Source organism: Formica exsecta, unplaced genomic scaffold (assembly GCF_003651465.1).
Source record: "Formica exsecta isolate Colony F162 unplaced genomic scaffold, ASM365146v1 scaffold500, whole genome shotgun sequence".
Taxonomy (NCBI): Eukaryota; Metazoa; Arthropoda; class Insecta; order Hymenoptera; family Formicidae; genus Formica; species Formica exsecta.
Genome location: NW_021852243.1, coordinates 183,421 through 207,981, shown reverse-complemented (window position 1 = coordinate 207,981; position 24,561 = coordinate 183,421). Strand labels below are relative to the sequence as shown.

The window sequence follows — 24,561 nt, the reverse complement described above, 5'->3', positions numbered from 1 at the left end:
ATATAATAATATAAAATAAACATTTTTTAATTGTTAAACGCTAAAAAGAATATAGAAACTAAACATAACTTTTTAATACAGCAACTCGTACGTTAGAAGTCATACGTTATGTCATATTCATGTTAAGCCGAGATTAATATGTGATATAGCGAAAATGAAATGTCAGTGAATTGTACCAAATGTTTCACGGATACTACTGTGAACTTTTGTAATACGTTTATCCATTTTTTCTCAGTAGCATCTAGATCGAAGCTTGTATCTTCGAGTTTCTCGTTTTCAATTCTATAGCGCATCTTCCAAAGATCTGCGACGTAAGGTATCGCATTTTCCGCGGATTGAGATTTTTTGTCTCTTGGTACTAATATACGATATGTCCGTAAAGCCATGTCTAGCGCATAAGATACTAAATGCAACTGATTTATTTCAATTTCTGTAGTCCGTTCATTTTCGTTCGCTGCGTTGATCAGCACGTATTGAAGCGTTTCTAACATTATAATCAGATAATTTATCGTTTTGATGCATATCGACAACAGATTACAAAATTTTAGAATTATTTGTATGCGATATATCCATATAAATGTCTAGAAAAAAGATTGTTATTGTTATTATTTATTGTAATATATGTATAATAAAATAATGCGTATATATTCATGCATTATTATACGTATCGCTTATTATAACATGATACTTGTAAATAAAAAGATGCGTTTATATATATATATATATATATATATATTTATATATATATATGTATATATATAACATGTGACATACCTCATTTAATTGTAAACTTGTCAGCATCTCGTCCAAAGTTTCGATTATCGTCTTTTCGATTTGTTTTGCGCATATATCGGGCTTCTTCTCCATCTTAAGAATATCCACTATATTCAACACCGCGTTTATAGCTTGCTCTTCCAAACTATCCTTCCAACATCTATGTACGGCATATTCTTGCGCTGTTTTCTTGTCACAAAGCGTCGAAAGGATTATCTTGACTGATGTAAGAATTACGTGTTCTGAATTCAACAATTCTATAGTAAAGTCCAACCAGCTGGCAGAGATCACTTCATCTTTATTCCCCTTTTTTTTCTTTGACAGATCCTTCGCAGGTTCCGATTTACGCTTCTTTGATGAACATCGCTTTCCCGCAGAAGGTCGTCTACGTACCGGTTTCTGTATCAATGAAGGAGAAACCGTTACTTCTATGTGCTTCTTATGAGATCGTAGATTATAATGGCACCCGATATTAGCATTCGATTTGCGCTTATTAGCGGTAATAGGTTTCGTTGTTATTGCAGCATCATAATTAAGTGTCTCAATTTTCCATGTACTGTATGCACTGTCATGATCCTGGTTTTCAGCAGCGGTATCACTCATCGATGTACAGAGACTGTTATCGTTGATATCATATTCGAAATCTTCGTCATTATAATCATGTAAAGTTTTTGATTGCGCTTGACCGGTTTGAAAATTATTGGCTTTGTTCTGCTCCCGAGGTATCATACAGGAAATTGGAGAAATTATTTCAGAAAAATTTATGTTACTTAAATAATTAGTAAAATTAGTAGGATTATGGTAATCTGGCGTCTTCATTTTGTTATTTGCATCGTATTGGCTTGTCATTGGTGTAATGTATTCGTCATCAAAATTATATTTTAAATTAAGAATTGACTCAAAAGATTGACATCTTGCCAGTGAAACAGATCTATGTTCATTCGAAATGTCAGCATTATTCTTTGAAATAGAACAAATACTTTCGTCTTCGATAATTTCATTATTTATTCGTTTATTCGAATTTTTCAATGATATCTGCTCATTTTCAAAATTTTGATGCTCTTGCATATCATCAGATTCCTCAAATAGGTCATTCATATCCGACAAGGAATCTTCATCTAAATCCGGAATTATACAAGGTTTTGATAAAAATTCTTTCCTCTTTTCTTGGTTTGTCATAACGTAATTAGTACTTGTTTCTGGTTTCTTTGAAGTAGAACAGATACTTTTGTCTTCGGTAATTTCATTATTTACTCGTTTATTAGAATTTTTCGATGATATCTGCTCATTTTCAAAATTTTGATGCTCTTGCATATCATCAGATTCCTCAAATAAATCATTCATATCCGACAAAGAATCTTCATCTAAATCCGGAATTATACAAGGTTTAGATAAAAATTCTTTCCTCTTTTCTTGGTTTGTCATGACGTGACTAGTACTTGTTTCTGGCTTCTTTGAAGTAGGACAGATACTTTTGTCTTCGGTAATTTCATTATTTACTTGTTTATTAGAATTTTTCGATGATATCTGCTCATTTTCATAATTTTGATGTTTTTGCATATTATCAGATTCTTCAAATAAGTCATTCATATCCGACAAGGGATCTTCATATAAATCCGGAATTATACAAGGTTTTGATAAAAATTCTTTCCTCCTTTTTTGATTGGTCATGGCGTAAGTATTTGTTTCTGGCTTCGAGAACTCTGCGACCGATTCATTTCGATCTTTCGAAGAGGATATAAAGTCAAATGTTTGGCTTTGTATATCTTCAGGCTCGATATATGATTTATAAATCATTGGAGATATAACATTATATGAGGAATCAAAAATATTTCTAAGATTCGACGTTATGAATTCTTCACTGTTGTTGAGCATCTCGTGTATTGATGGAGTTTTATTTATAGGAATTGTTAATGACGATTCAACATCAACATCTTTGACATGTCTATTTTCATCATAATTATAGTTATCGCGCATATTGCATTGCTTATCAAATAACTGTTGCAATTTTTCGACTGATATTTGAGGTATGCAGGCAGTGACGGATTTCAACCAAACTATAGCCTGAATAAAATTCAATTCAACCTCATATCGTCCTATAGAGCTAGATATCCTCTTGTAGAACGGCGGAAACATATTCGACGGTATTTCTGAAAGATATTTGCAACGACACGTATAATTATCGCGGCCTTCATTGCGAGTGTTCGTATGGATAAATGTAGAATCTCTTTCTGGCAATGCCTGTTTCTTATTGTTGGTATGAAGCAGAGTACAATCTAAAATAAGTAATGTTTTAATTATTTCTTTAATATGCGCGAAGTAACACGAAATCAATTTCTTAGCGTAGGTTATATTCTTCCTTGAAATTACTCGAGAGTTATTACCTTGCGAGATTTGACCATCATTACGAGATTCTTTTACTACTTGCTGTAATTTATGAAAAAACATTTCTATTTCGTTTCGACGAATCTGGGTATCTGATCCTTTAGATCTCTATAAAAGCAAGAATTTAGTGTGTGTATACATAATATATCGACAATGATATTGCAAATATTTACCATTATCTTTTTAGTTCTCTGCTTAGCTTTACTCCTCATTTTTTTTTCTTTTCTCTTGCGCGTCTAATCGTAAATTATCACTTCTAATAATTTATTACAATTTGAGATGTGATATATTTCGATAAATCACTCTCTCCCGCACTTGATTGATTCACTAAATCTTTTCTTATAAAGAAAAAACGTATAAGCGCGCCTTTCATAAATAAAGTATAAGAATTCGAGAAATCGATTTGAATTTTGCAAATGGCGTCAATCAAATTTAATGGCTGGTATACAAGTTTCCACGTAATATAACTGAATTGTTACCAACCAATTACGTTCAAAAAAAGAATCACTAGGAAAGATCCGTGTGAATGGAGTTTGAGGCACGTGCTCTCGCTTGTGCGGCCAAGACGGTAAGGTGTGAGGTTAGTGCCATAGCACGTAAAGTTCTATGGAAGATAATCAACACACAGGATTCTTTTACAAATTTTAATCTTGTCATTGACAATATAACCCCGCCAAATTTCAAGAATGGACACGTTGGCGCCGGGAAATTTGACGGGTTCGCAGCGCGAAGAATTGATGCAGCAAGTGAAACATCAAATGGCAATAGCCAATGCCCAAGAATTGCTCACGGTATCTGCATTACGCTTTTGAATATTTTAAATTTATCGATAACAATATCGTCCCATAGCCGACTGACTGAATGTTGTATCGGCTGACTGAATGTTATGTTTTTATGCTTATTTGCAGAGAATTACGGAAAAATGTTTTAAAAAGTGCATAAGCAAGCCGGGCACCTCGCTGGACACTTCGGAGCAGGTAAATTTTCTACAAATTTAACTTGACAGATATGACACAAGAATATAAAATTTTTTTTTAAATCCTCGAGTTTCCTTGTTAGAATTAAATTCATTAGAAATTTTGAGAGAAAAAGACTTCTGCGATGGTAGAATCGATATTGAACTTTGAAAATATATATTAGAAATTTATCATTTCTCTCACAGTATGAATTTTTTTATCAATTCTAACATGTCAATGAAATTGATTATAATTTAGGCTGATAATATTTGTTTTTTAATTTCATTGACTGGCTGATTTGTTTACAGAAATGCATAGCAATGTGTATGGATCGATACATGGATTCTTTTAATCTCATATCAAAAACATATGGTGAACGAATCCAAAGAGAACGCAATAGACTGTAAATATAAAAATTCATGAAAATATATTGTTATTTGGTATCCAGACTGTCATTTAATGGCACAATCAATGGATCATATAGTGTTCATTAGTTATTACAGATGTATTTTTTTTTATACGAAATTCATACAAAAAGTATGAAGTTCATAAACAGCGAAATATAATACATTATCATTATTTTTCACATGAGAAATTGAATATAATATACTACTGTAAATTATGTACGATACAATTAAAATACACTTGTAATATAATATGTCGCTATCTAAGATTAAAAAAATACAGAAGCTGAATTACTTTATTATAAAGTGTATAATTACATATTTTATGTAGTAATAAAAATATCTTTGTTAATGCTATCAAGAAATACACACAATGCCTATCGTTATAACAATTGTAATGGAACAAGCTATCTTTATAGGAGCGTAAATTAATGAAAAAAAAAAGTAGACAATTGCAAAAGAGAAAAATTTTTATAAAATAAATAACATATACATGTGTGTGTTGAATACATATTATTACATCATTACTTGAAAATCATAAATAAGTAACATAAGTATTTTGTAAAACCCACAATATCCCACAGTATTCTTATATATTTTTGCATTCTTTATAATTATCTCATACACACTAAAAGGCACGGTATAGCTACCAATATTTCAACGTGGTTACAAAATAATTATCTGCGACCATGATATTATAGAGAAGTACTGTATAAAGCAGGTTATTATCATTATTATTAATACTTTGTTTGCATGAAATTTCAAACTGTGGATTATGAATAACTATGACTACAGTTACCTACTTATCTATCCCGAAAATATCGAGCCTGTCACTCCATTAAATGTGCATTTAAACACCACTATGTTTTATATACCTACATACATTTCTTGTAATAAAATTATTACTTGATTTAATATATTAGTTGTGTGTATCGGATATGTTCTTCTCGTAAAAGCTGCGTCAAACAACAGTGTACATCAAAAGAAGATATTACTGATCCCCAAGTGTAAATAAATACAGTCAAAAGCACATTATGGAAAGTATTGCAAATAGTTTGCATGTTAATAGCATCTTCAAAAATTTTAATCATAGTATTTAAGCAGTTTTTAGATATCTATGTTACAAACGAACGATGGAAAAAAAAGGGAAAAAAAAGAAAAGAAAGAAAGAAAAAACAAGAAGAGAGAAAAATAAAGATGTACAAAAAAGATATGTAAGCAACATATAATCTAAATATACTGTCGTCCTACAATTAAACGAAGTCTTTAAGAGTCACATAAATAGAGATGTCCGCGCATACCCTGTAATCAATTCCATTAATTTTAAGAACTTCCTGCATGTTGCTTCGAGAATTCAAATAAACCTCTGTAATTGTTCTTGCAGTGAATATATAAAATGCTCCTTAAATTACTCTCTTACAGTCTACGAGAAATACTTATATGTAAACGTGCTTGCTAATGGTAACAATGCAACGACTATCTTAGTAACAATGGAATGTATCTATCTTCTAGATTATACAGAGTATAGGAATGTTCAAATGCAGTCCTGAATCCCGTTCTTTGTAAAATTGTGTATCGATAATAGAATGTAACCACGCTGATTGGCCACAGGAATACACCTGTTGGTTTGTTTTTTCTTTAATATATATTATCGGGATAAATGGCAGTTCGAACTAAGTGATTCCGTTACTGTGTATGAGTAATCGCTATCAAAATAAACATTTATCTCGCAACATTTATGTTGAACATGACAATTTATAAATATATATAGTGTAGAGCAGTAATAATTAAATACAGTATTATACAGGTATGTAGTAAAAAATGCTGCAAGTATTTGAGCACAGTATTTCTTTGATAATTCGTCATTAACATCTAAATTGTTGTGACAAATACTATTCGGTTTTGCTGAATTAAACGTTACCTAAATGACGGAATTTCTTCGTTCGAACCAGACAATTTCTAATATCGATAATATTAATAGCCATCAATGAAAATTCTTTTGTGTAAAGCTGGCTGTGGCTATACATTTTTTACAAAAAGATTTTGATTTGTCAAGCATTTAATTGATCCACCTTGAGTTGTACTTCATTATTGCATCTTATATGAGGAAGTCACAAAATATCCGCATTATATGTTTTTCTTTCTTTTCAATTGGAATTGGAATTAATATTCTAATCTTTTTCGAAAATTAATATTCTAATCTATAGCTTTCACTAATTATAATTTCCTGCGAATCATAGATGCAAGAAAATATATAAGCACCTAACTTTTTTTTCTTTTTTCTTAGATAATGTTAACTCTCATAAATAAGTTTTTAGCTTCAAACACTTAGCACCATTATGTTCGAAAAAATAATTTGATGGATTTTTTAGGCAATCCATTTCTAGACGGACGATTTCCTGATATTGTTATAATATCATATCTTTATATAAATGAGGTAATGGACAATGTTCAGTCATAAAATTAAGGACAAAGATATTTCAGTAAACACAATAAAATGCTAACAGATTTCCTAAAAAAGACTTCTGCGATGGTAGAATCGATATTGAACTTTGAAAATATATATTAGAAATTTATCATTTCTCTCACAGTATGAATTTTTTTATCAATTCTAACATGTCAATGAAATTGATTATAATTTAGGCTGATAATATTTGTTTTTTAATTTCATTGACTGGCTGATTTGTTTACAGAAATGCATAGCAATGTGTATGGATCGATACATGGATTCTTTTAATCTCATATCAAAAACATATGGTGAACGAATCCAAAGAGAACGCAATAGACTGTAAATATAAAAATTCATGAAAATATATTGTTATTTGGTATCCAGACTGTCATTTAATGGCACAATCAATGGATCATATAGTGTTCATTAGTTATTACAGATGTATTTTTTTTTATACGAAATTCATACAAAAAGTATGAAGTTCATAAACAGCGAAATATAATACATTATCATTATTTTTCACATGAGAAATTGAATATAATATACTACTGTAAATTATGTACGATACAATTAAAATACACTTGTAATATAATATGTCGCTATCTAAGATTAAAAAAATACAGAAGCTGAATTACTTTATTATAAAGTGTATAATTACATATTTTATGTAGTAATAAAAATATCTTTGTTAATGCTATCAAGAAATACACACAATGCCTATCGTTATAACAATTGTAATGGAACAAGCTATCTTTATAGGAGCGTAAATTAATGAAAAAAAAAAGTAGACAATTGCAAAAGAGAAAAATTTTTATAAAATAAATAACATATACATGTGTGTGTTGAATACATATTATTACATCATTACTTGAAAATCATAAATAAGTAACATAAGTATTTTGTAAAACCCACAATATCCCACAGTATTCTTATATATTTTTGCATTCTTTATAATTATCTCATACACACTAAAAGGCACGGTATAGCTACCAATATTTCAACGTGGTTACAAAATAATTATCTGCGACCATGATATTATAGAGAAGTACTGTATAAAGCAGGTTATTATCATTATTATTAATACTTTGTTTGCATGAAATTTCAAACTGTGGATTATGAATAACTATGACTACAGTTACCTACTTATCTATCCCGAAAATATCGAGCCTGTCACTCCATTAAATGTGCATTTAAACACCACTATGTTTTATATACCTACATACATTTCTTGTAATAAAATTATTACTTGATTTAATATATTAGTTGTGTGTATCGGATATGTTCTTCTCGTAAAAGCTGCGTCAAACAACAGTGTACATCAAAAGAAGATATTACTGATCCCCAAGTGTAAATAAATACAGTCAAAAGCACATTATGGAAAGTATTGCAAATAGTTTGCATGTTAATAGCATCTTCAAAAATTTTAATCATAGTATTTAAGCAGTTTTTAGATATCTATGTTACAAACGAACGATGGAAAAAAAAGGGAAAAAAAAGAAAAGAAAGAAAGAAAAAACAAGAAGAGAGAAAAATAAAGATGTACAAAAAAGATATGTAAGCAACATATAATCTAAATATACTGTCGTCCTACAATTAAACGAAGTCTTTAAGAGTCACATAAATAGAGATGTCCGCGCATACCCTGTAATCAATTCCATTAATTTTAAGAACTTCCTGCATGTTGCTTCGAGAATTCAAATAAACCTCTGTAATTGTTCTTGCAGTGAATATATAAAATGCTCCTTAAATTACTCTCTTACAGTCTACGAGAAATACTTATATGTAAACGTGCTTGCTAATGGTAACAATGCAACGACTATCTTAGTAACAATGGAATGTATCTATCTTCTAGATTATACAGAGTATAGGAATGTTCAAATGCAGTCCTGAATCCCGTTCTTTGTAAAATTGTGTATCGATAATAGAATGTAACCACGCTGATTGGCCACAGGAATACACCTGTTGGTTTGTTTTTTCTTTAATATATATTATCGGGATAAATGGCAGTTCGAACTAAGTGATTCCGTTACTGTGTATGAGTAATCGCTATCAAAATAAACATTTATCTCGCAACATTTATGTTGAACATGACAATTTATAAATATATATAGTGTAGAGCAGTAATAATTAAATACAGTATTATACAGGTATGTAGTAAAAAATGCTGCAAGTATTTGAGCACAGTATTTCTTTGATAATTCGTCATTAACATCTAAATTGTTGTGACAAATACTATTCGGTTTTGCTGAATTAAACGTTACCTAAATGACGGAATTTCTTCGTTCGAACCAGACAATTTCTAATATCGATAATATTAATAGCCATCAATGAAAATTCTTTTGTGTAAAGCTGGCTGTGGCTATACATTTTTTACAAAAAGATTTTGATTTGTCAAGCATTTAATTGATCCACCTTGAGTTGTACTTCATTATTGCATCTTATATGAGGAAGTCACAAAATATCCGCATTATATGTTTTTCTTTCTTTTCAATTGGAATTGGAATTAATATTCTAATCTTTTTCGAAAATTAATATTCTAATCTATAGCTTTCACTAATTATAATTTCCTGCGAATCATAGATGCAAGAAAATATATAAGCACCTAACTTTTTTTTCTTTTTTCTTAGATAATGTTAACTCTCATAAATAAGTTTTTAGCTTCAAACACTTAGCACCATTATGTTCGAAAAAATAATTTGATGGATTTTTTAGGCAATCCATTTCTAGACGGACGATTTCCTGATATTGTTATAATATCATATCTTTATATAAATGAGGTAATGGACAATGTTCAGTCATAAAATTAAGGACAAAGATATTTCAGTAAACACAATAAAATGCTAACAGATTTCCTAAAAAAAAAAAAAAAAAGAAAAAAAAAGAGAAATATAACTAAGTTACTAAAGAAGCAGTAACTCTCGCGTTTGACTCTTCTCTAATATTTAAATTATCATAACACTTGTGTAATATGCTTGTATGAGTAATAATACTAGGCATATTTTTTATACAACGTAGAAGGTAACCTGTCTGAAGTTGAATGAAATAAATAGATTTATTTGAATATATATTCAACATTGTCAATATTATTTTTTTTTATAAAAATATAAAATAAAAGCTTCGAGAATATTGCAATTTTCTCTCTCATAATTGCATATATATAACAATTTAATATAATTTCACACATATTTTTTCGTCTTCTTTGTTAGTATTATAATAAATACTGCAAAAGATTCTCAACATAATAAATAATAAAAAAATACATTTTATATATAAGTGTTTAATAACAACAGAATTGATCATATTATTCCTTTTTAATTATGTAATATTTGAACTACCTATGAAAAAGATTGATGATACTTGTTTGAATATATATATATATATTGTGAATTATGACAGTCCGGAACATTGCTTATTTTTACAAACTGTACAAAAATATCATATCGTCTGTTGAAATATGCATTCAGACATTTTCCTTCTACGTTCTTTTTTGCAGCGCAACTTATAAGTATTGAGCCACAGCTTGGCAGTGCCTTTGTCAGAAACTATGAATTCAATTCTACAAATTTTTACAGTAGACGGCGTGGATATCCCGAACAATGGAGTATCGATCTCATCGATGTTACATACAAGAGTAACATCTTTTTACTGTTCTTACAAAGGATCTGTGTAGCGATGATTGAAAATTACATTTCTTCTATGTATATTCCGCGGTAATACCAGTCGTAAAGTTTGATATATTCTTATCCGTATTTGTATCTTCAAGCTAAAATATAATGATTCTATGTGTATATAGTTACGTAATCCATGCGGGAAAAAAATATATATGCAATTGCAATTGTAACAGTGTCATCCCCTCTCCTCTCCTCTTCTGTGATCGCGTCAATTTAAATTTAGTTTACTTACACAGGAAGTACTACTTAAGATTTCGTCCATTTCTTCAATTTCCTCACTTAAATCTTCACTACGGGCACTTTGAGTTTTTTCCTCTTTCTTCATTCGTAACTTGACTGGGTTATCTGACTTGTCTGGCTCCTTACAGGGACTTTGTTCGTTTGCGCTACCTGATGCAGATGACACAAAATCCTCTTCATAGTTATCTATAACATCTGCAGCTGTAAAATTGTATCCCTTTAATATTTTTATAAAATTAGTGTATTATGTATTATATGAAAAAAATGTATATCTGTTTTCTATTATTATATTTTTACAACTTACCAAGACCAATATTCATTAATTCCTTCAGATCATTAATATTGGCCTTTTTACCATTCAAAGGAGGCAAATCGCTGAATATAGAATTAGATTTTTGATTTATAGTTGGCAAGCTTTCTAGAAAAGGCTTGGCTTCATTCATTGTACTAACAATCTTGTGCTCACCACCGACGATAATCTCGTCAAAATATATAGTTTTGCCGAAGTTATTTCTCGCGTTAATCGGTCTCTTACTTTGTACATTATTCTCTATGCTTAACTCCAAACTATTTATACTGTTTTGCTTAGTTATATCCTTTTGATTTGCTTGTGTGTCGATCACTATAGAGTCATCAAACTTAATTAAGGATTCGGATTTGTTGAATGGATTTATTCGATTTGATGTAACAATATCAGTCTCCTGTACCATGTCGTTTGTAGTCGTGCATGCGCCGTGTAGACTTGCCGTGCTTTTATCAAAACTTACATTATTATTCCTGTTACCTTCAATTCCATCAATGTCCATTGTGTTCTCCCTGAGAGAAGATTGATGCTTATCACAATCCGACGTATCTGTTACAACGTCGGCGGCGATCGGCGAATCTTTGCATTGCTTGTCCGTTATTGTCACGTTTATTGGAACTTTCGGACTTTGATCGGAAATACTTTCCAACTTTTCGGAGAAATCATTGTCGTTTGATGACGACATGGATTCATTGTGTATTATTTTGGGCACAGACACTTCAAACGTCGCATTTGCAAAATGCATTGACGTTTCATCTGTCTCATTGTGTTTCTTGCTACTCTTATTCTGTAAGAAATAACCCATAATAAATACATAATGCTGAAACATCCCTTTTTTTTTGTCTTAGTAGTAACAAAAAAGTATTACAGACAATCAAGTTATTACAAATAAAGTATTATTAAGATCTTGAAAATAATTAATTTAAAAATATACCTTCTGTGAACTATTGAAGGCACCATTGATGCTATTTTTCAGAATTTCCCCCAGCAATGGCTCGGTTGAGTCAATACCTAATTCTTCGCACAATTTATTTCTCCCTACATAGTTATATTCCTTCCCTAAGTATGTCTCCGGATCATATACAGATATTGTATAATCAAGACCGAAGTATTCTAGGAACTCCCTAACCAAGGAAAACAATAATTTTCCTTCTGAATTAGACAGGTACTGCTTTACAGTTTTGTTGAGAAGCGGCTCAGGATTCTGAAACATTCAATTCAAATCTGTTAAATAGTTCAGGATCATGTATTATACAACATATTGTTTTTCTTTCACAAATTTCAAAAATAATAATAAATTTAATTTATAAAAATCTGATATATATGTACACATACACTAAAAGTTAGAGAATATATTTGTTTGAAAAATTTGTGCATATAGCTCACAATTCTCTTTTTAGGAAATTGTAATGATTGTATTACAATTATAAAATATTTATAAAAAATAATATAAATTTCTTTGTATAAATGCAATAGAGGTAACAGTATCTGTATATTACTTATAAACAAGACACCCTCTGCATATATTTTGCACGCATGAAAACCCACTACGGCCAATCGAGCACAAAGAATTGTAAACAGGAAGCTTTCTTTTTACGCTTTATTGCGGCACGCTCAGACGGCACCTACCATAACCGAATCCTGTTCTTCGAGTGCCAGGAACACGCTCGCCCTGAGTTCCGCCTGTAAACATTGTAAAAGAGGTTCGATAAAGCGACAAAAAAAAGAGGAGATTACGAATTAATACGATCGTTTTCGCCCACTCGTCCCAGAAACATGCCTAACCTACAGAGACTCGCATATTTTTCTTTTTTTCGCGACATAGTTTTCTCAGGACGCACCCGTATCTTGGCAAGGACGCCGTTGTTCTCCAGGGTCTGGACCACCAGGTCCCGTAATTCCGTGTCCTCCTCCATCGAGATGTTCCCGTCTATCATGATTACAAATAAAAAAAAATGCGCCAACGAACACTCAAAAGATGTAAATATTTACGCTTTCCATCGCGTGTCTACTTTTTCGCGGATGCGATTCTGCTTAGGGATCTTTTGCCTTCTCGCGATCTAGGAACTTTCTTGTCTTTAGGTTTCTATGTCCACAGAGGGCGTATCGTTTTGAGAAAGCAATATTCAACGAATCGTTCTCAGACGCAGTGATGTGCTGCCGTGGGATTTTTTCCCATGTGGGAATCTCCGTGCGCATGCGTAAGCTGACGTCACAGCTATACGTCACGCGTTACCACAGATGTATCTAGCTGCAACGTTAGTTGCGTATAAGTGCCAATTTCACAAAGTCCGGTTAGATTAACCGACGGTTAAAATTAGCAGGGTGGCCAACAGAAACGTCACAGCTATACGTCACGCGTTACCACAGATGTATCTAGCTGCAACGTTAGGTGCGTATAAGGGTTTCCGCGTAGTTTTCCCGCGTCTTTCTAGTAATGAAGTGATAACGCGTGTAGTGTGTCGTATTATCTTTAATAGAAACATTCTTTGCAACATTCTTTGATAGAAACATTCCTTGCAAATTCCTTCATATTTTTTTTCTCGCTGGGGGGTACCTAACGATACCTCATATTTGATTGAACTATATACATTAGTGAGGATACGTAGCGCTTGCTTAGTGCGCATGCGCGACTTTATTCCCACGACAGCGCATCACTGCTCAGACGTCAGACCACGATATACCGTGGCATATTTTATGTATTATATGTAATACAAAATCATTATTTATAAATAATTTGATGGAGAATTATTACGAAGAAGAGTTCTTCCATCGTAATAAGACAATTAATAATAGATGTTCACTCAGGGTCTTGTACCTTAATACGGAACAATTATATTTTATAGTTTTAATCGATTCCCTTATCAGGGAATCTGTCATTTTTCCATGCTACACAACATTGATAAAATAGATAAAATTTTTTGCAATTGTGATCATTCAATTGACTTGGAAAAATACATTCGCTGTTTTCTGGCTCTGGCTGGATTTGAACTCGAGCCCTTCAGCACAGTTCTCTGCGCCACGATCGCCACAATTAGCACCATAGTACGCGATACTGATACTATAACTAAAATTTTCTGCCATTCTGATCACTTAATTGATCTGGAAATTAAAGGATTTCATTCATGTGTGTTGGATTGTTTACAGCCACCTATAACGGTATCATCATCATTAATTACATTAATTTAAAATACTTTATAAAATTCTGAGAATAAACTTGATAAAAATTATAATACCTTCTAGGTGGAGGAATATTACTTATACGATCCCGAATGTCCAATAATATATGAATGTAATGTAGAATTATTGGGAGAAAAGGGAAGATTATTAGATAAATTCCAATTTTATGGTACCGAAAAAAATGAAAAACAATAGAAACATGTAAGTAAAATGCGTTTCACTTAGAGCTTAAAATCAACTTATCTTTAACTAATATTATATATATTTAACTAATATTTTTATATGCTTTTGTGGAATAGGTATCGCATATATTTAAAAATTATGGACCAGGTTTAAGGAGAATCAATTATACGCATAACAATTACTGCATTTTCTCGAACATGCGTGTACCGGTGCAAGGTTGCTGGGGCATTTATATGTGCAACCATTTGTTAAGGTAATATATATAAAGATAAATAATTTGACTTATGAACATCAATTAAAATCTATTCAATCCCTTGCCTTTCGCAGAGAAGCATTTACCATTGCAAGGTTGCTGGGGCATTTATATATGCAACCATTTTTTAAGGTAATATGAAGGTGATACATAAATAATTCGACTTATGAACTTATTGATAAATCTATTAACAATAGATATTTACTTCAGGATTTGTCCCTTGATACATCAAGATTAGACATATGGGAGACATATGGGACCTAATAACGGTTTAGTTCGTTGACAAACAACACAACGCGACCGCAAATATTCACTGAATATTAAAAATGGCTTGTAATATATCAACGCTTCCGCCCGAAATTATCGAATATATCTTCCGCCACATTCCGGACCATCGGGGCTTGGTGATTTGCCGATTAGTGTGCAAATTTTGAAACAGAGAAGCAGAAAGATACCTAAGAATAATTTGGCGTAAGAAGGCGGAAAAAATATTTGATGAATCATTTCCAAACCACGATATACCGTGGCATATTTTATGTATTATATGTAATACAAAATCGGTATCGTCATTATTAATTACATTAATTTAAAATGCTCTATAAAATTCTGAGAATAAAATTGATAGAAATTATAATATCTTCTAGGTGGAGGAATATTATTTGTATGATCCAGATTATCCAATAATATATGAATGTCATATTGAATTGTTAGGAGAAAAAGGAAATTTGATAGATACATTCCATTTTTGTGGTACCATAAAAGATAAACAATGGATATATGTGAGTAAAATGGTTTCACTTAGAGCTTAAAATCAACTTATCTTTAACTAATATTAATATCTTTAATATTTTTATATGCTTTTGTGGATTGTATAGGTATCGCATACATTTAAAAATTATGGACCTGGTCTAAGAAAAATTAATTATACACACAACTATTCGATTCCTTTTTTTCGAACAGGCGTTTATTACTGCAAAGTGGCTGGAGCATATATATGCAAACAATTTTTAAGGTAATACATATGAAGATAAATAATTTGACTTATGAGCACACATACATATCAACATCAATTAAAATTTATCCAAGGTACATTGTGTACTGCGCGTCAACGATTCGTCCCTTAGGTAAGGGGGGTACATAGAAGTATACCAATATCATCCTGTGTTTCGATTCTCCCTACCTCTCAAAAATTTCTCTCTCGTCACAAGTCACAACCAATCATAATGCTCGCACCGAAGAGATAAATCGGTGTAATGTTGATATCATAATAAATTTTAATGGATTGTTGCGTGTTTTCACATATGTATAAATGGTGCAAAATAATAAGTTTATTAAAATTTGTTGGCTAAATCTAGATACTTAAATCCATTTATATTGATTCTAGATAAATATTAATAATCTTATTAGTTTACTTATATTATGAAAATATATCTGTCTTTGGTGCTGTTCTTAATACTGTTTACACTTATTCCAGAGTTTTATCAAAATCGAAATTCGAGAAGCAGCAAAATTCATTCGCCAAATTGTTCCTGTGGCCTGGAATAAAATCACACTTTTTGACATCCAACAGTCTTTCTGCCAACTCTGTCATGACAGCTCCTATAAACAAAATTGTATTCACTCTAATATTAATATATAAACAATATGCAACAAAAAATTGCAGAAATATAATTGTATGTATACCTGTACAGAGCACAATGTTCTTCTTCATCAAAAACTTTATTGTTACCGCTGTTTTAGTTAAACATTCAACCGATAGAAATGGTGGATCTGCTATGACCAAATCAAACTGACTAGACATATGTTTGGGCACGTTTAGAGGAGACTTGTAATCATATTGTATGAAATCTACACCAAATGTCTTGAAACGACTATCATATTCAAACAGCGTAACTGTAATAGAATTAATATATTTACACAAAAGACTTCTCAACAAATATTACTTAGATTATGCATAGGATGCAAATACTTGTCGTACTTTGCCTTTTATCGCATTCTCTCTTCAATTTACTGTAAAGTGTTGGACAAGAAACTAAAGCAATTTTTCCGTTTGCTGGTGTGGAATTTAATGCGCCTCTAACAAAAGCCTCTATTGTTTTGTCATCATACCAAAATTGGCTCAATTGCTGTAACATTTATTACATGTCAATTTTTTCAGAGGATCAAAAATATGTTATATATTCACACATTGACTCACCCAATTCTCATCAAACAGATTATTTGATATTTGATCTTCCTTAGATACATGTTCCAGCAAAATCTGTTGCTCATATCTTTCCTTGAGAAATTCTTCTAGTGCAGCAAGCGTGCTCGAGCTCAATCGCGGTTGTTCGTCATCGCTTTCATACATTGTTCACAATAATTCACGATGTAGAGATTATCTCTATATAGAGAGCTAGAGAAATAAAAATAATCATAGAAAGTCGATCGATCAGAAAATTCGAATAGGAATCAAAATTATCACTATTTACTATACTCTTATGAATCAAAGTTACGTACCGTTTATTAAGATAATTAATTCGTTGCGTTAATCAGAGCAACGATGAAAATCGACCTCTGCGGTTTTTATTTACAAATCGAATTTCATCTTCACTGTAGATCTGCTCTTATTATTAGAATGCACTTTCAATATTTCTCTGCAATAACCTCATCTAAAATGTATTAGAATATACAGGGTGTCCCAGATCATTGGGGACAATACTCGTGTGCAGATAGAGCGGACCAAACTGAGTCGAAAAGTTTTCTATCATATTTTTTTATAACGCTTAATAAAGGAGTTATTATTGAGTTATTATTGCAGTGGGGCTCTGTGAGAGCAAGTAACGTTTAACATACGGAATATACGTGGTATTGTGAAATAAAGGCCTGGTTGGCCATAAATTATCAATTGATAACTGCATTCCTTTTCGATGTGGTCTTTGATCTTTTTGTCTCGGTGATAATTTGTCTGACGCAATAATTGAACGCTTATGCAAATCAAAGACTGTAAATATATTTAAAGTGTTTATAAGAAGTCTGACTGTTATATATTCATATAACCGTCCGCCATTCCTAGTCTTTTATAAAAAGACCGAACTGTTCATTGAAGGATTCTTTATTTATTTATTTATCAAATAAGAAAAAATAAAATGCCGGTGGGAGACGAGGATGACGTGAAACTATTTCAAACAATCGGTCTGAGTGAGCAAAAGGCTAAGGAAACCTTAAAAAATGTAAATGTCACGAAGAATCTTAAACTGGCGATAAATGAGGTTAGTAGACTGATTACTGCTCGATCTTATAATAACCGAATCTTAAATTTTCGAATCGACTCTTAAAGGTCTAAATTGTATTTTATAAATTAAGTTTGAAAATAATACTGTGACAATTAAATTCGAAAATAAAAGTTCTGTAAAAAAAAACTAGACTTCTGTCATGTTTTTGCATCATTATTTTTTGTTCCACATCTTGAACTGTGCAATTGCATCATATCCAGGAATTAAAATATTTTAAAAATATTTAACAAACAAGATATTTTTAAGATATCTTTGAGATATTTTTTGGATACGTATGTCTATGTATATTTTTAACATTAAATATAAATCCTTTATAAAAATGTTCAAAAAAACGTAAGACATCTTTAAGATGTCTTCAAGATCTTTTTTTATATGCCTGTTATATCTGCATATATTTTCAACATTAATTATGAATCTGATTTTTACTTTTGTGACATGTTTCCTGCCATATTTGTTGTATATGTCTCGTGCTGAATTCTTGTAAGACATAACTCTTTTTCTTTTCATTTCATAGAAATTATCTTATAGATTTGTATATTCTTTTTATTTGCTTAATTTTTCTTTTTCTTTTGTAGAGCATTTTAAATATTATACTTTTTTGATAATAATGAATTTTGCAATCTTATAAATATTATAAAACATACATAATAAAGAAAATTAGTTCTTTGACAATGTAGAACGTTTGCAACTGTTGCAACATAAATGGAAAATCATCAAAGATTGATCTAGCATGTGGAACATGTTAACAAGGAAACATATATATTGTAAATTCATTTAACACTTACAGGCAGTTAAACATGGTCCTGTTCCTCAAGATATTGGCGTTTTACTATATCATCTAGCTTCCAAGATTAAAAATCAGGTTGTAGATAAGATACCATTTGTTACTAATTATATTGTTGAAAAGAAGCTGGATACTGTACAGAGAATCGACGCCGCATTGAGTTATCTGCTAGTTAATGTGAATAATACCCTTAACATAGCAGAATTTGAAGAGTTTTGCGGTGTAGGAGTGATAATTTCACCTGAACAGATAGAGGAAGAAGTAGAGAAAATCATAAAGACACATGAAAATGAGATAATAGAAAAGAGGTGAAAAAAATATTTAAAAAATTTATATTATTTATATACATTCAGTTCTAATATCATGTATGCAATATATTTAAATAGAAATTTAAACATGAGAAAACAGTGATGTGCGCGCATTGCTATAAATAATTACAATTTTGTTACATTTATATAAAAATAGGTATCGCTTTAATTCTGGTCCATTGATGCAACAAGTACGCAACATTTTAAAATGGGCAGATGGTAAAGCGGTAAAAAATGAATTTGATATCCAACTTCTCTATCTGTTGGGACCAAAAACTGATACTGATCTCATACCAGTGCCTAAAATGAAACAGCCAAAGGACAAGCAAACAAAAACTAAAAAATCTGAAATTGTAAAAGAAGGTGAACTATAATACAGCACTGCTTGTATTTCATGTTAAAAAATATTTTGAACATCTATTTCCAAGATTATATAGATTCTCTGTTTCAAAGATTGTTAAAACTTTAGAACAGAAAGAAGCGTCAAATGGCGAAAAGATAGAAGCACAAACCATAAGTGAGCTCATGAAAACCAAGATTCACTTTCATAAACCTGGGGAAAATTATAAAACCGAGGGATACATCGTAACGCCTAACACGCATCGTCTATTGCAGGAACACTTGAAAGCTACTGGTGGTAAAGTGAGAACTAGATTCCCACCAGAGCCTAATGGAATTTTACATATCGGACATGCAAAGGCTATCAACATCAACTTTGGGTATATATATACACTATATTTAATCTTGCAAGCTAAATATATTGTAATATATTACATGAAGAAAATGAATCTCACAGATATGCCGCTGCATATGATGGCATGTGTTATTTGCGATATGATGACACAAATCCCGAAAAGGAAGAGGAGAAATTTTTCATTGGGATACGAGAGATGGTGGAATGGCTCGGTTACAAACCGGCCGCAGTCACGCATTCTTCGGATTATTTCCAGCAGCTGTACAAATGGGCTGTGGAGCTTATAGAAAAAGGATTAGCCTATGTTTGTCATCAATCCAGCGAGGAAATGAAGGGTTTCAATTCTCCGCCGAGTCCTTGGCGGAACAGGCCAATCGCAGAGAGCTTGCAACTGTTTAATGTAATAATGAAATATTTGTCTCGAATGTATTTCCTCTATTATTCTTGTATACTTATCTATCATGTCTCTTTTTTAAAAATAGGATATGAAAGATGGTTTGTTAGAAGAGGGAGAAGCAACCTTGCGCATGAAAGTGACTTTAGAAGAAGGCAAGCAGGATCCTGTCGCATATAGAATAAAATATTCACCGCATCATCGAACCGGTGATCAATGGTGTATTTATCCCACTTATGATTACACTCATTGTTTGTGCGACAGCATTGAAAATATCACTCATTCTCTTTGCACAAAGGAATTCCAATCACGAAGATCATCTTATTATTGGCTTTGCAATGCCTTGGACGTTTATTGTCCCGTACAATGGGAATATGGGCGATTAAATGTCAATTATACCGTAATTTCTAAAAGAAAAATTGCCAAATTAATACATGAGGGAATAGTATCAGACTGGGATGATCCTAGGTAGAGTATAAAATGAATAGTAACAGATTTCTATTTTACTAATATTAATGCATATTATAATTCTGTTCTTTTTACAGATTATTTACATTGAGTGCACTACGTAGACGTGGATTTCCGCCAGAAGCCATAAATAATTTCTGTGCCCAAATGGGTGTAACTGGTGCACAAGCGACCGTCGATCCAACAGTGTTGGAAGCAGCTGTTAGGGATGTCTTGAATCTCACAGCCCCACGATTTATGGTTGTTTTAGATCCTATTAAATTGACCATAAAAAATTTCCCTCATGAGAAAACCATAAAATTGACTGTACCCAATTTCCCTAACGAACCAGAAAGGGGACACCATGAAATTACATTTAACGAAATCCTGTACATAGAAGCTTCAGACTTTAAAGAAGTATGCAATGTATATTTTTGTCTCTTCTGGAAATTTTTTACATAATAGTTTTATTTAAATACATGTTTGTGTGATTGCAGATTGAAGAGAAAGGTTTTAGACGCTTGACGCCAAAACAACCTGTAGGTTTGAAGCACACAGGCATGGTAGTGACGTTTGAAAACATCGAGAAAGATGCCAGTGGCAACATTATAAACATAACAGTTAGACAAGATCCTGTTTCAGAAAACAATAAACCGAAAGCGTTTATACATTGGGTGTCTAATCCAGTATTGGCATCTGTTAGGCTATACGAGCGTTTGTGAGTAATCACATTTTTCGAATTATTAACTATGAAAACATTACGGGAATTCTAATGTGATTAAGATATTTTTAATTTCTCAGATTCAAACACAAAAATCCTGAGGATACAAATGAGGTACCCAATGGATTTTTAAGTGATATTAATCCTACCAGCAAAAAGGAAGTTGTAGCATATATGGATGACAGTTTATCTAAAACGGCAAAAGTGTACGATAAGTTTCAATTTGAACGTATAGGCTTCTTCTCGGTCGATCTTGATACCAAACCTGGAAAGGTAAATGTGTGTATGTGTGCACAGAATTATATTAACACATGCATATTGCATTAACATACTTTTCTTTTATTTCAGCTTGTTTTCAATCGTACTGTAACATTGAAAGAAGATGCAGGAAAGATATAAGATATATATTTATATATATTATAATAAGTTATTAGTTTAACTTCAAGCTGTAAATGGTTAATAATATGATAAATATTTCTGCAAAATATGTGATATATTTCCTTTCATTACATATTTTGTATGTTCCTATATTATATATGACTTATCAAATTGAATTTTATATATGCATTTCAATTTTATAATAATTATTATTTTTGAATATTGAATAAATCTGTTTGATGTTTATTTATTCATTATACAAGATTCATAGGTAGGAACCATATATTTAATATTTATGAAAGCATCTTCACCACCATATCTTTCCAATACTTCAAGTGTTTCTTGTATAATATCTGCTGCATTCTCTCCTCTTTGTTGAGAATAATCAATACCTTCTCCGAGATTCACTGGAGAATCAACAGAGATTTCAGCTTAATTCTCATTTATAAATATAATAAAAAGTATGTACTCACCATTCCTGTCTTTGAGTAAATTAGGAATAGGTAAAATTTGTCTAAAATATGGAACTAAAGCTTCACCAACGCAATCTGCCGAACGTACTAAACGTTGAAGTGCTTTCATAGTGGTGCAAATTATCTCAGGCATTCTTGTATTCAAAGCATCTAAAAAGTTTTTTTTTTCAATAATAAAAATCCCTTTTACATCGTAAATTGGTTCACAGAGCTTACTTTTGATAGGTATGATTAATTGAGGAACAACGGGTAATATTTTTGGACCACCATGTTCCAACATATCCGATATTCCTTGTTCTACTAGAAATTTGTATGGTTGTTCCGTTTCTGTTAATCCATCAAAGAACATTGGCAGATAATGATGAAAGTCCAAGTCTTCTATATCTACTTTCCAATTAATTTTCTGGTCGTAGCCGTCATTTTCCAAGGAGATGGGAAACACACCGCGCTTGTAGAATTTTCGGAAAGTCGACGGTTTCGGTGGACGAGGTTTGTACAATCCGCATCGTGGTGGTTTTGCAACGACTGTATTTTCCTGCATCAAAATTGATATCGTGTATTATCGCGTGTTACATTCATCCTTATATCTCTTGAATATGCATGTCACCTGCAAAGCTTGTATAGTGAAAGCAGGAACGACTCGTGGCTTCCTTTTTTTATATCTCGGTATATCTTTTCGAATCTCTGTCCAAAATTCTTTCTCGTTTACCATTTCGATTCACTCCGTTTCTTCAATATTCAAATTATTCATTAAACATTTATTTACATATTAAACATTTTATTTCAATATGACAAGAGATTATGAAGATATGTACAAATATGAGGCAAATTTGGGCAGATTTAGATCAAACATACATTGTCTCCTAGCAACAAAATTTCTATTGATATCTGCTCATATATACTTGTATTTACACTATGGAAAAATACATGGCTCAAAAAGTATATAATACTTTTATGAGTTACACAAGTGAAATAAATATACATACAGGAATTAAACAATATTCCATTACAAAAATATAATTTTGTTTATCTTATATATCAGTAAATTATAAAAATTAATGATTGATCATAAAACAAAGATTTTTTGTTTGCTACAGTAAATGTTTTCATTTTCATAAAACACATATTTTATGTACATCTTATTATTACGACGTCTGTAATACTGGACATGGTTGTGTTCGCATAAATCGTTTTTCAAAATGGAATTGCTTGTAAAACTGTAGATCATCAAATAGAAGTTCCCTCTTGTGTGGTTTATATTTGTCTGCCATGTTTAATCATTAAGGAAAATAATATATATATTAAATGTACAAGTGTTATATATTTCTGTTGGAAGAAAAATTAATTCTTTGCGTATATTATGAATATAATGTAAAAGGACATTTGTGAAGTAACTTGAATATTCCTGTGCCTATTGGCATTGGAATAACCATTATTGATTCTGATACGCCACATATAACATCTTTCTGTCTATAATATGCTGAATCAAATAGATAATCCGATGTTTTCTCAAACTGCAACAGGCAACTGGTTTGCAGTAGATAATAGATGTTTCCACAAATTTCCTTGAAATTCTATTTATATTATAGAATCAAAGAAGAGGTGATGAAAAAGCTGAAATTAAAAATTATTATATCAAAAAAGACGTACAAATATATCGCAAAATAATGAAAAGTAAAAAATTTTACCAAGTTTAAAACTGATTCTTTCATCTTGTCTAAACCTTGTCTCATAATACCAAGCACTTCTCCTCTACTCGTCATTAAATCTGCCAAAAGTATTAGATGTCGACAATCAATACTGATTCCGTAATTTTCCATTATCGATTTGATTTCCGACAAGAATATTTATTCTTGCTGCTTTTATTCCGAGTGTTTTTAAGACCTAAAACAAAGTCATAAATATATGTTTTGATATTAATTTTTCTGAAATTTGACTTCTCTAACTTCTATATATTATTCGATGTCGTCTTTTATACGTAAAATAAATCGAATAATAATTTTATAAACTCGCCGAGAATGCCACATGTTACCATAATTTTTTTTAAATTATCCCCTTCGACTAACAAATTTCATCTTATTTTCCCGCCAGATGTTTCATCATGTACATCCTCCCGAGAAATTGGACGCATTCAGCGGACTCAACAGTTCTCAACATCGTTTTATCAACACTCGACGTTGATTTGTTGGTTCTAAAAGTAAGAACCAATCACGTTCATTTTAAATCTTCGCTTCTTTTTTTCTCTTTAGATCTCAAATTTCACGCTAGGTCTATCGTCTATCTATCTG

The 24,561-nt window shown here is 31.4% G+C and overlaps 6 protein-coding genes and 1 long non-coding RNA gene across 9 annotated transcripts; 3 read left to right on the top strand and 4 right to left on the bottom strand.

Moving 5' to 3' along the window:
- Positions 1-18: 18 nt before the first annotated feature.
- On the bottom strand, positions 19-3,371 carry LOC115241634. The gene is made up of 4 exons (XM_029817478.1): positions 3,333-3,371; positions 3,159-3,267; positions 775-3,050; positions 19-581 (listed from the first exon to the last, which is right to left on the bottom strand). The coding sequence occupies exons 1-4, from the start codon at positions 3,369-3,371 to the stop codon at positions 123-125; spliced, it is 2,883 nt and encodes a 960-aa protein (XP_029673338.1). The 3' UTR covers positions 19-122.
- Positions 3,372-3,676: 305 nt separating this feature from the next.
- LOC115241522 (mitochondrial import inner membrane translocase subunit Tim13-like) lies at positions 3,677-7,039 on the top strand. The gene is made up of 3 exons (XM_029817288.1): positions 3,677-3,950; positions 4,068-4,136; positions 4,424-7,039. The coding sequence occupies exons 1-3, from the start codon at positions 3,846-3,848 to the stop codon at positions 4,520-4,522; spliced, it is 273 nt and encodes a 90-aa protein (XP_029673148.1). The 5' UTR covers positions 3,677-3,845; the 3' UTR covers positions 4,523-7,039.
- A 3,125-nt stretch (positions 7,040-10,164) lies between these two features.
- On the bottom strand, positions 10,165-13,230 carry LOC115241521. Of its 2 annotated transcripts, none has more exons than XM_029817287.1 (6): positions 13,025-13,230; positions 12,813-12,866; positions 12,118-12,387; positions 11,184-11,970; positions 10,872-11,065; positions 10,165-10,731 (listed from the first exon to the last, which is right to left on the bottom strand). In XM_029817287.1, the coding sequence occupies exons 1-6, from the start codon at positions 13,118-13,120 to the stop codon at positions 10,663-10,665; spliced, it is 1,470 nt and encodes a 489-aa protein (XP_029673147.1). In that variant the 5' UTR covers positions 13,121-13,230; the 3' UTR covers positions 10,165-10,662. The 2 variants fall into 2 exon arrangements, with proteins under 2 accessions (XP_029673147.1, XP_029673146.1); XM_029817286.1 differs by having other exon boundaries at positions 10,168-10,731; positions 10,872-11,080; positions 13,025-13,228.
- A 359-nt stretch (positions 13,231-13,589) lies between these two features.
- LOC115241630 lies at positions 13,590-16,487 on the top strand. The gene is made up of 8 exons (XR_003884928.1): positions 13,590-14,342; positions 14,427-14,564; positions 14,663-14,799; positions 14,874-14,931; positions 15,010-15,359; positions 15,444-15,578; positions 15,675-15,811; positions 16,274-16,487. It is a non-coding gene; the product is annotated as an uncharacterized LOC115241630 (long non-coding RNA).
- On the bottom strand, positions 15,746-17,816 carry LOC115241629 (EEF1A lysine methyltransferase 1). The gene is made up of 5 exons (XM_029817477.1): positions 17,299-17,816; positions 16,997-17,194; positions 16,778-16,925; positions 16,483-16,692; positions 15,746-16,398 (listed from the first exon to the last, which is right to left on the bottom strand). The coding sequence occupies exons 2-5, from the start codon at positions 17,147-17,149 to the stop codon at positions 16,265-16,267; spliced, it is 645 nt and encodes a 214-aa protein (XP_029673337.1). The 5' UTR covers positions 17,150-17,194; positions 17,299-17,816; the 3' UTR covers positions 15,746-16,264.
- On the top strand, positions 17,666-21,901 carry LOC115241624 (probable glutamine--tRNA ligase). The gene is made up of 10 exons (XM_029817470.1): positions 17,666-18,050; positions 18,862-19,166; positions 19,324-19,529; positions 19,636-19,885; positions 19,963-20,260; positions 20,343-20,722; positions 20,800-21,118; positions 21,199-21,419; positions 21,503-21,695; positions 21,771-21,901. The coding sequence occupies exons 1-10, from the start codon at positions 17,928-17,930 to the stop codon at positions 21,819-21,821; spliced, it is 2,346 nt and encodes a 781-aa protein (XP_029673330.1). The 5' UTR covers positions 17,666-17,927; the 3' UTR covers positions 21,822-21,901.
- LOC115241628 (parkin coregulated gene protein homolog) lies at positions 21,745-24,439 on the bottom strand. Of its 2 annotated transcripts, none has more exons than XM_029817475.1 (6): positions 24,306-24,439; positions 23,962-24,157; positions 22,881-23,887; positions 22,490-22,808; positions 22,274-22,423; positions 21,745-22,207 (listed from the first exon to the last, which is right to left on the bottom strand). In XM_029817475.1, exons 3-6 carry the CDS (start codon positions 22,983-22,985, stop codon positions 22,044-22,046), a joined length of 738 nt encoding a protein of 245 aa, XP_029673335.1. In that variant the 5' UTR covers positions 22,986-23,887; positions 23,962-24,157; positions 24,306-24,439; the 3' UTR covers positions 21,745-22,043. The 2 variants fall into 2 exon arrangements, with proteins under 2 accessions (XP_029673335.1, XP_029673336.1); XM_029817476.1 differs by lacking the exon at positions 24,306-24,439 and adding an exon at positions 24,220-24,247.
- Positions 24,440-24,561: the final 122 nt, after the last annotated feature.

Bases quoted from the DNA above. Each gene is read 5' to 3' on its own strand.
- LOC115241634 (XM_029817478.1), bottom strand. From the start codon at position 3,371: ATGAGGAGTAAAGCTAAGCAGAGAACTAAAAAGATAATG. The intron at 3,268-3,332 runs GTAAATATTTGC...TTGCTTTTATAG, and splicing joins AGAGAACTAAAAAGATAATG to AGATCTAAAGGATCAGATAC. The intron at 3,051-3,158 runs GTAATAACTCTC...TACTTATTTTAG, and splicing joins TGATGGTCAAATCTCGCAAG to ATTGTACTCTGCTTCATACC.
- LOC115241522 (XM_029817288.1), top strand. From the start codon at position 3,846: ATGGACACGTTGGCGCCGGGAAATTTGACGGGTTCGCAGCGCGAAGAA. The intron at 3,951-4,067 runs GTATCTGCATTA...GCTTATTTGCAG, and splicing joins ATGCCCAAGAATTGCTCACG to AGAATTACGGAAAAATGTTT. The intron at 4,137-4,423 runs GTAAATTTTCTA...ATTTGTTTACAG, and splicing joins CGCTGGACACTTCGGAGCAG to AAATGCATAGCAATGTGTAT.
- LOC115241521 (XM_029817286.1), bottom strand. From the start codon at position 13,120: ATGATAGACGGGAACATCTCGATGGAGGAGGACACGGAATTACGGGAC. The intron at 11,081-11,183 runs GTAAGTTGTAAA...ACAATTTTACAG, and splicing joins ATTAATGAATATTGGTCTTG to CTGCAGATGTTATAGATAAC. The intron at 10,732-10,871 runs GTAAGTAAACTA...ATTATATTTTAG, and splicing joins TCTTAAGTAGTACTTCCTGT to CTTGAAGATACAAATACGGA.
- LOC115241629 (XM_029817477.1), bottom strand. From the start codon at position 17,149: ATGTATGAAAGCGATGACGAACAACCGCGATTGAGCTCGAGCACGCTT. The intron at 16,926-16,996 runs GTGAGTCAATGT...TAAATGTTACAG, and splicing joins ATCTGTTTGATGAGAATTGG to CAATTGAGCCAATTTTGGTA. The intron at 16,693-16,777 runs GTACGACAAGTA...ATTCTATTACAG, and splicing joins AGAATGCGATAAAAGGCAAA to TTACGCTGTTTGAATATGAT.
- LOC115241624 (XM_029817470.1), top strand. From the start codon at position 17,928: ATGCCGGTGGGAGACGAGGATGACGTGAAACTATTTCAAACAATCGGT. The intron at 18,051-18,861 runs GTTAGTAGACTG...TAACACTTACAG, and splicing joins TTAAACTGGCGATAAATGAG to GCAGTTAAACATGGTCCTGT. The intron at 21,119-21,198 runs GTATGCAATGTA...GTGTGATTGCAG, and splicing joins AAGCTTCAGACTTTAAAGAA to ATTGAAGAGAAAGGTTTTAG.
- LOC115241628 (XM_029817475.1), bottom strand. From the start codon at position 22,985: ATGGTAAACGAGAAAGAATTTTGGACAGAGATTCGAAAAGATATACCG. The intron at 22,424-22,489 runs GTAAGCTCTGTG...AAAACTTTTTAG, and splicing joins ATTAATCATACCTATCAAAA to ATGCTTTGAATACAAGAATG. The intron at 22,208-22,273 runs GTGAGTACATAC...TTGATTCTCCAG, and splicing joins TTTACTCAAAGACAGGAATG to TGAATCTCGGAGAAGGTATT.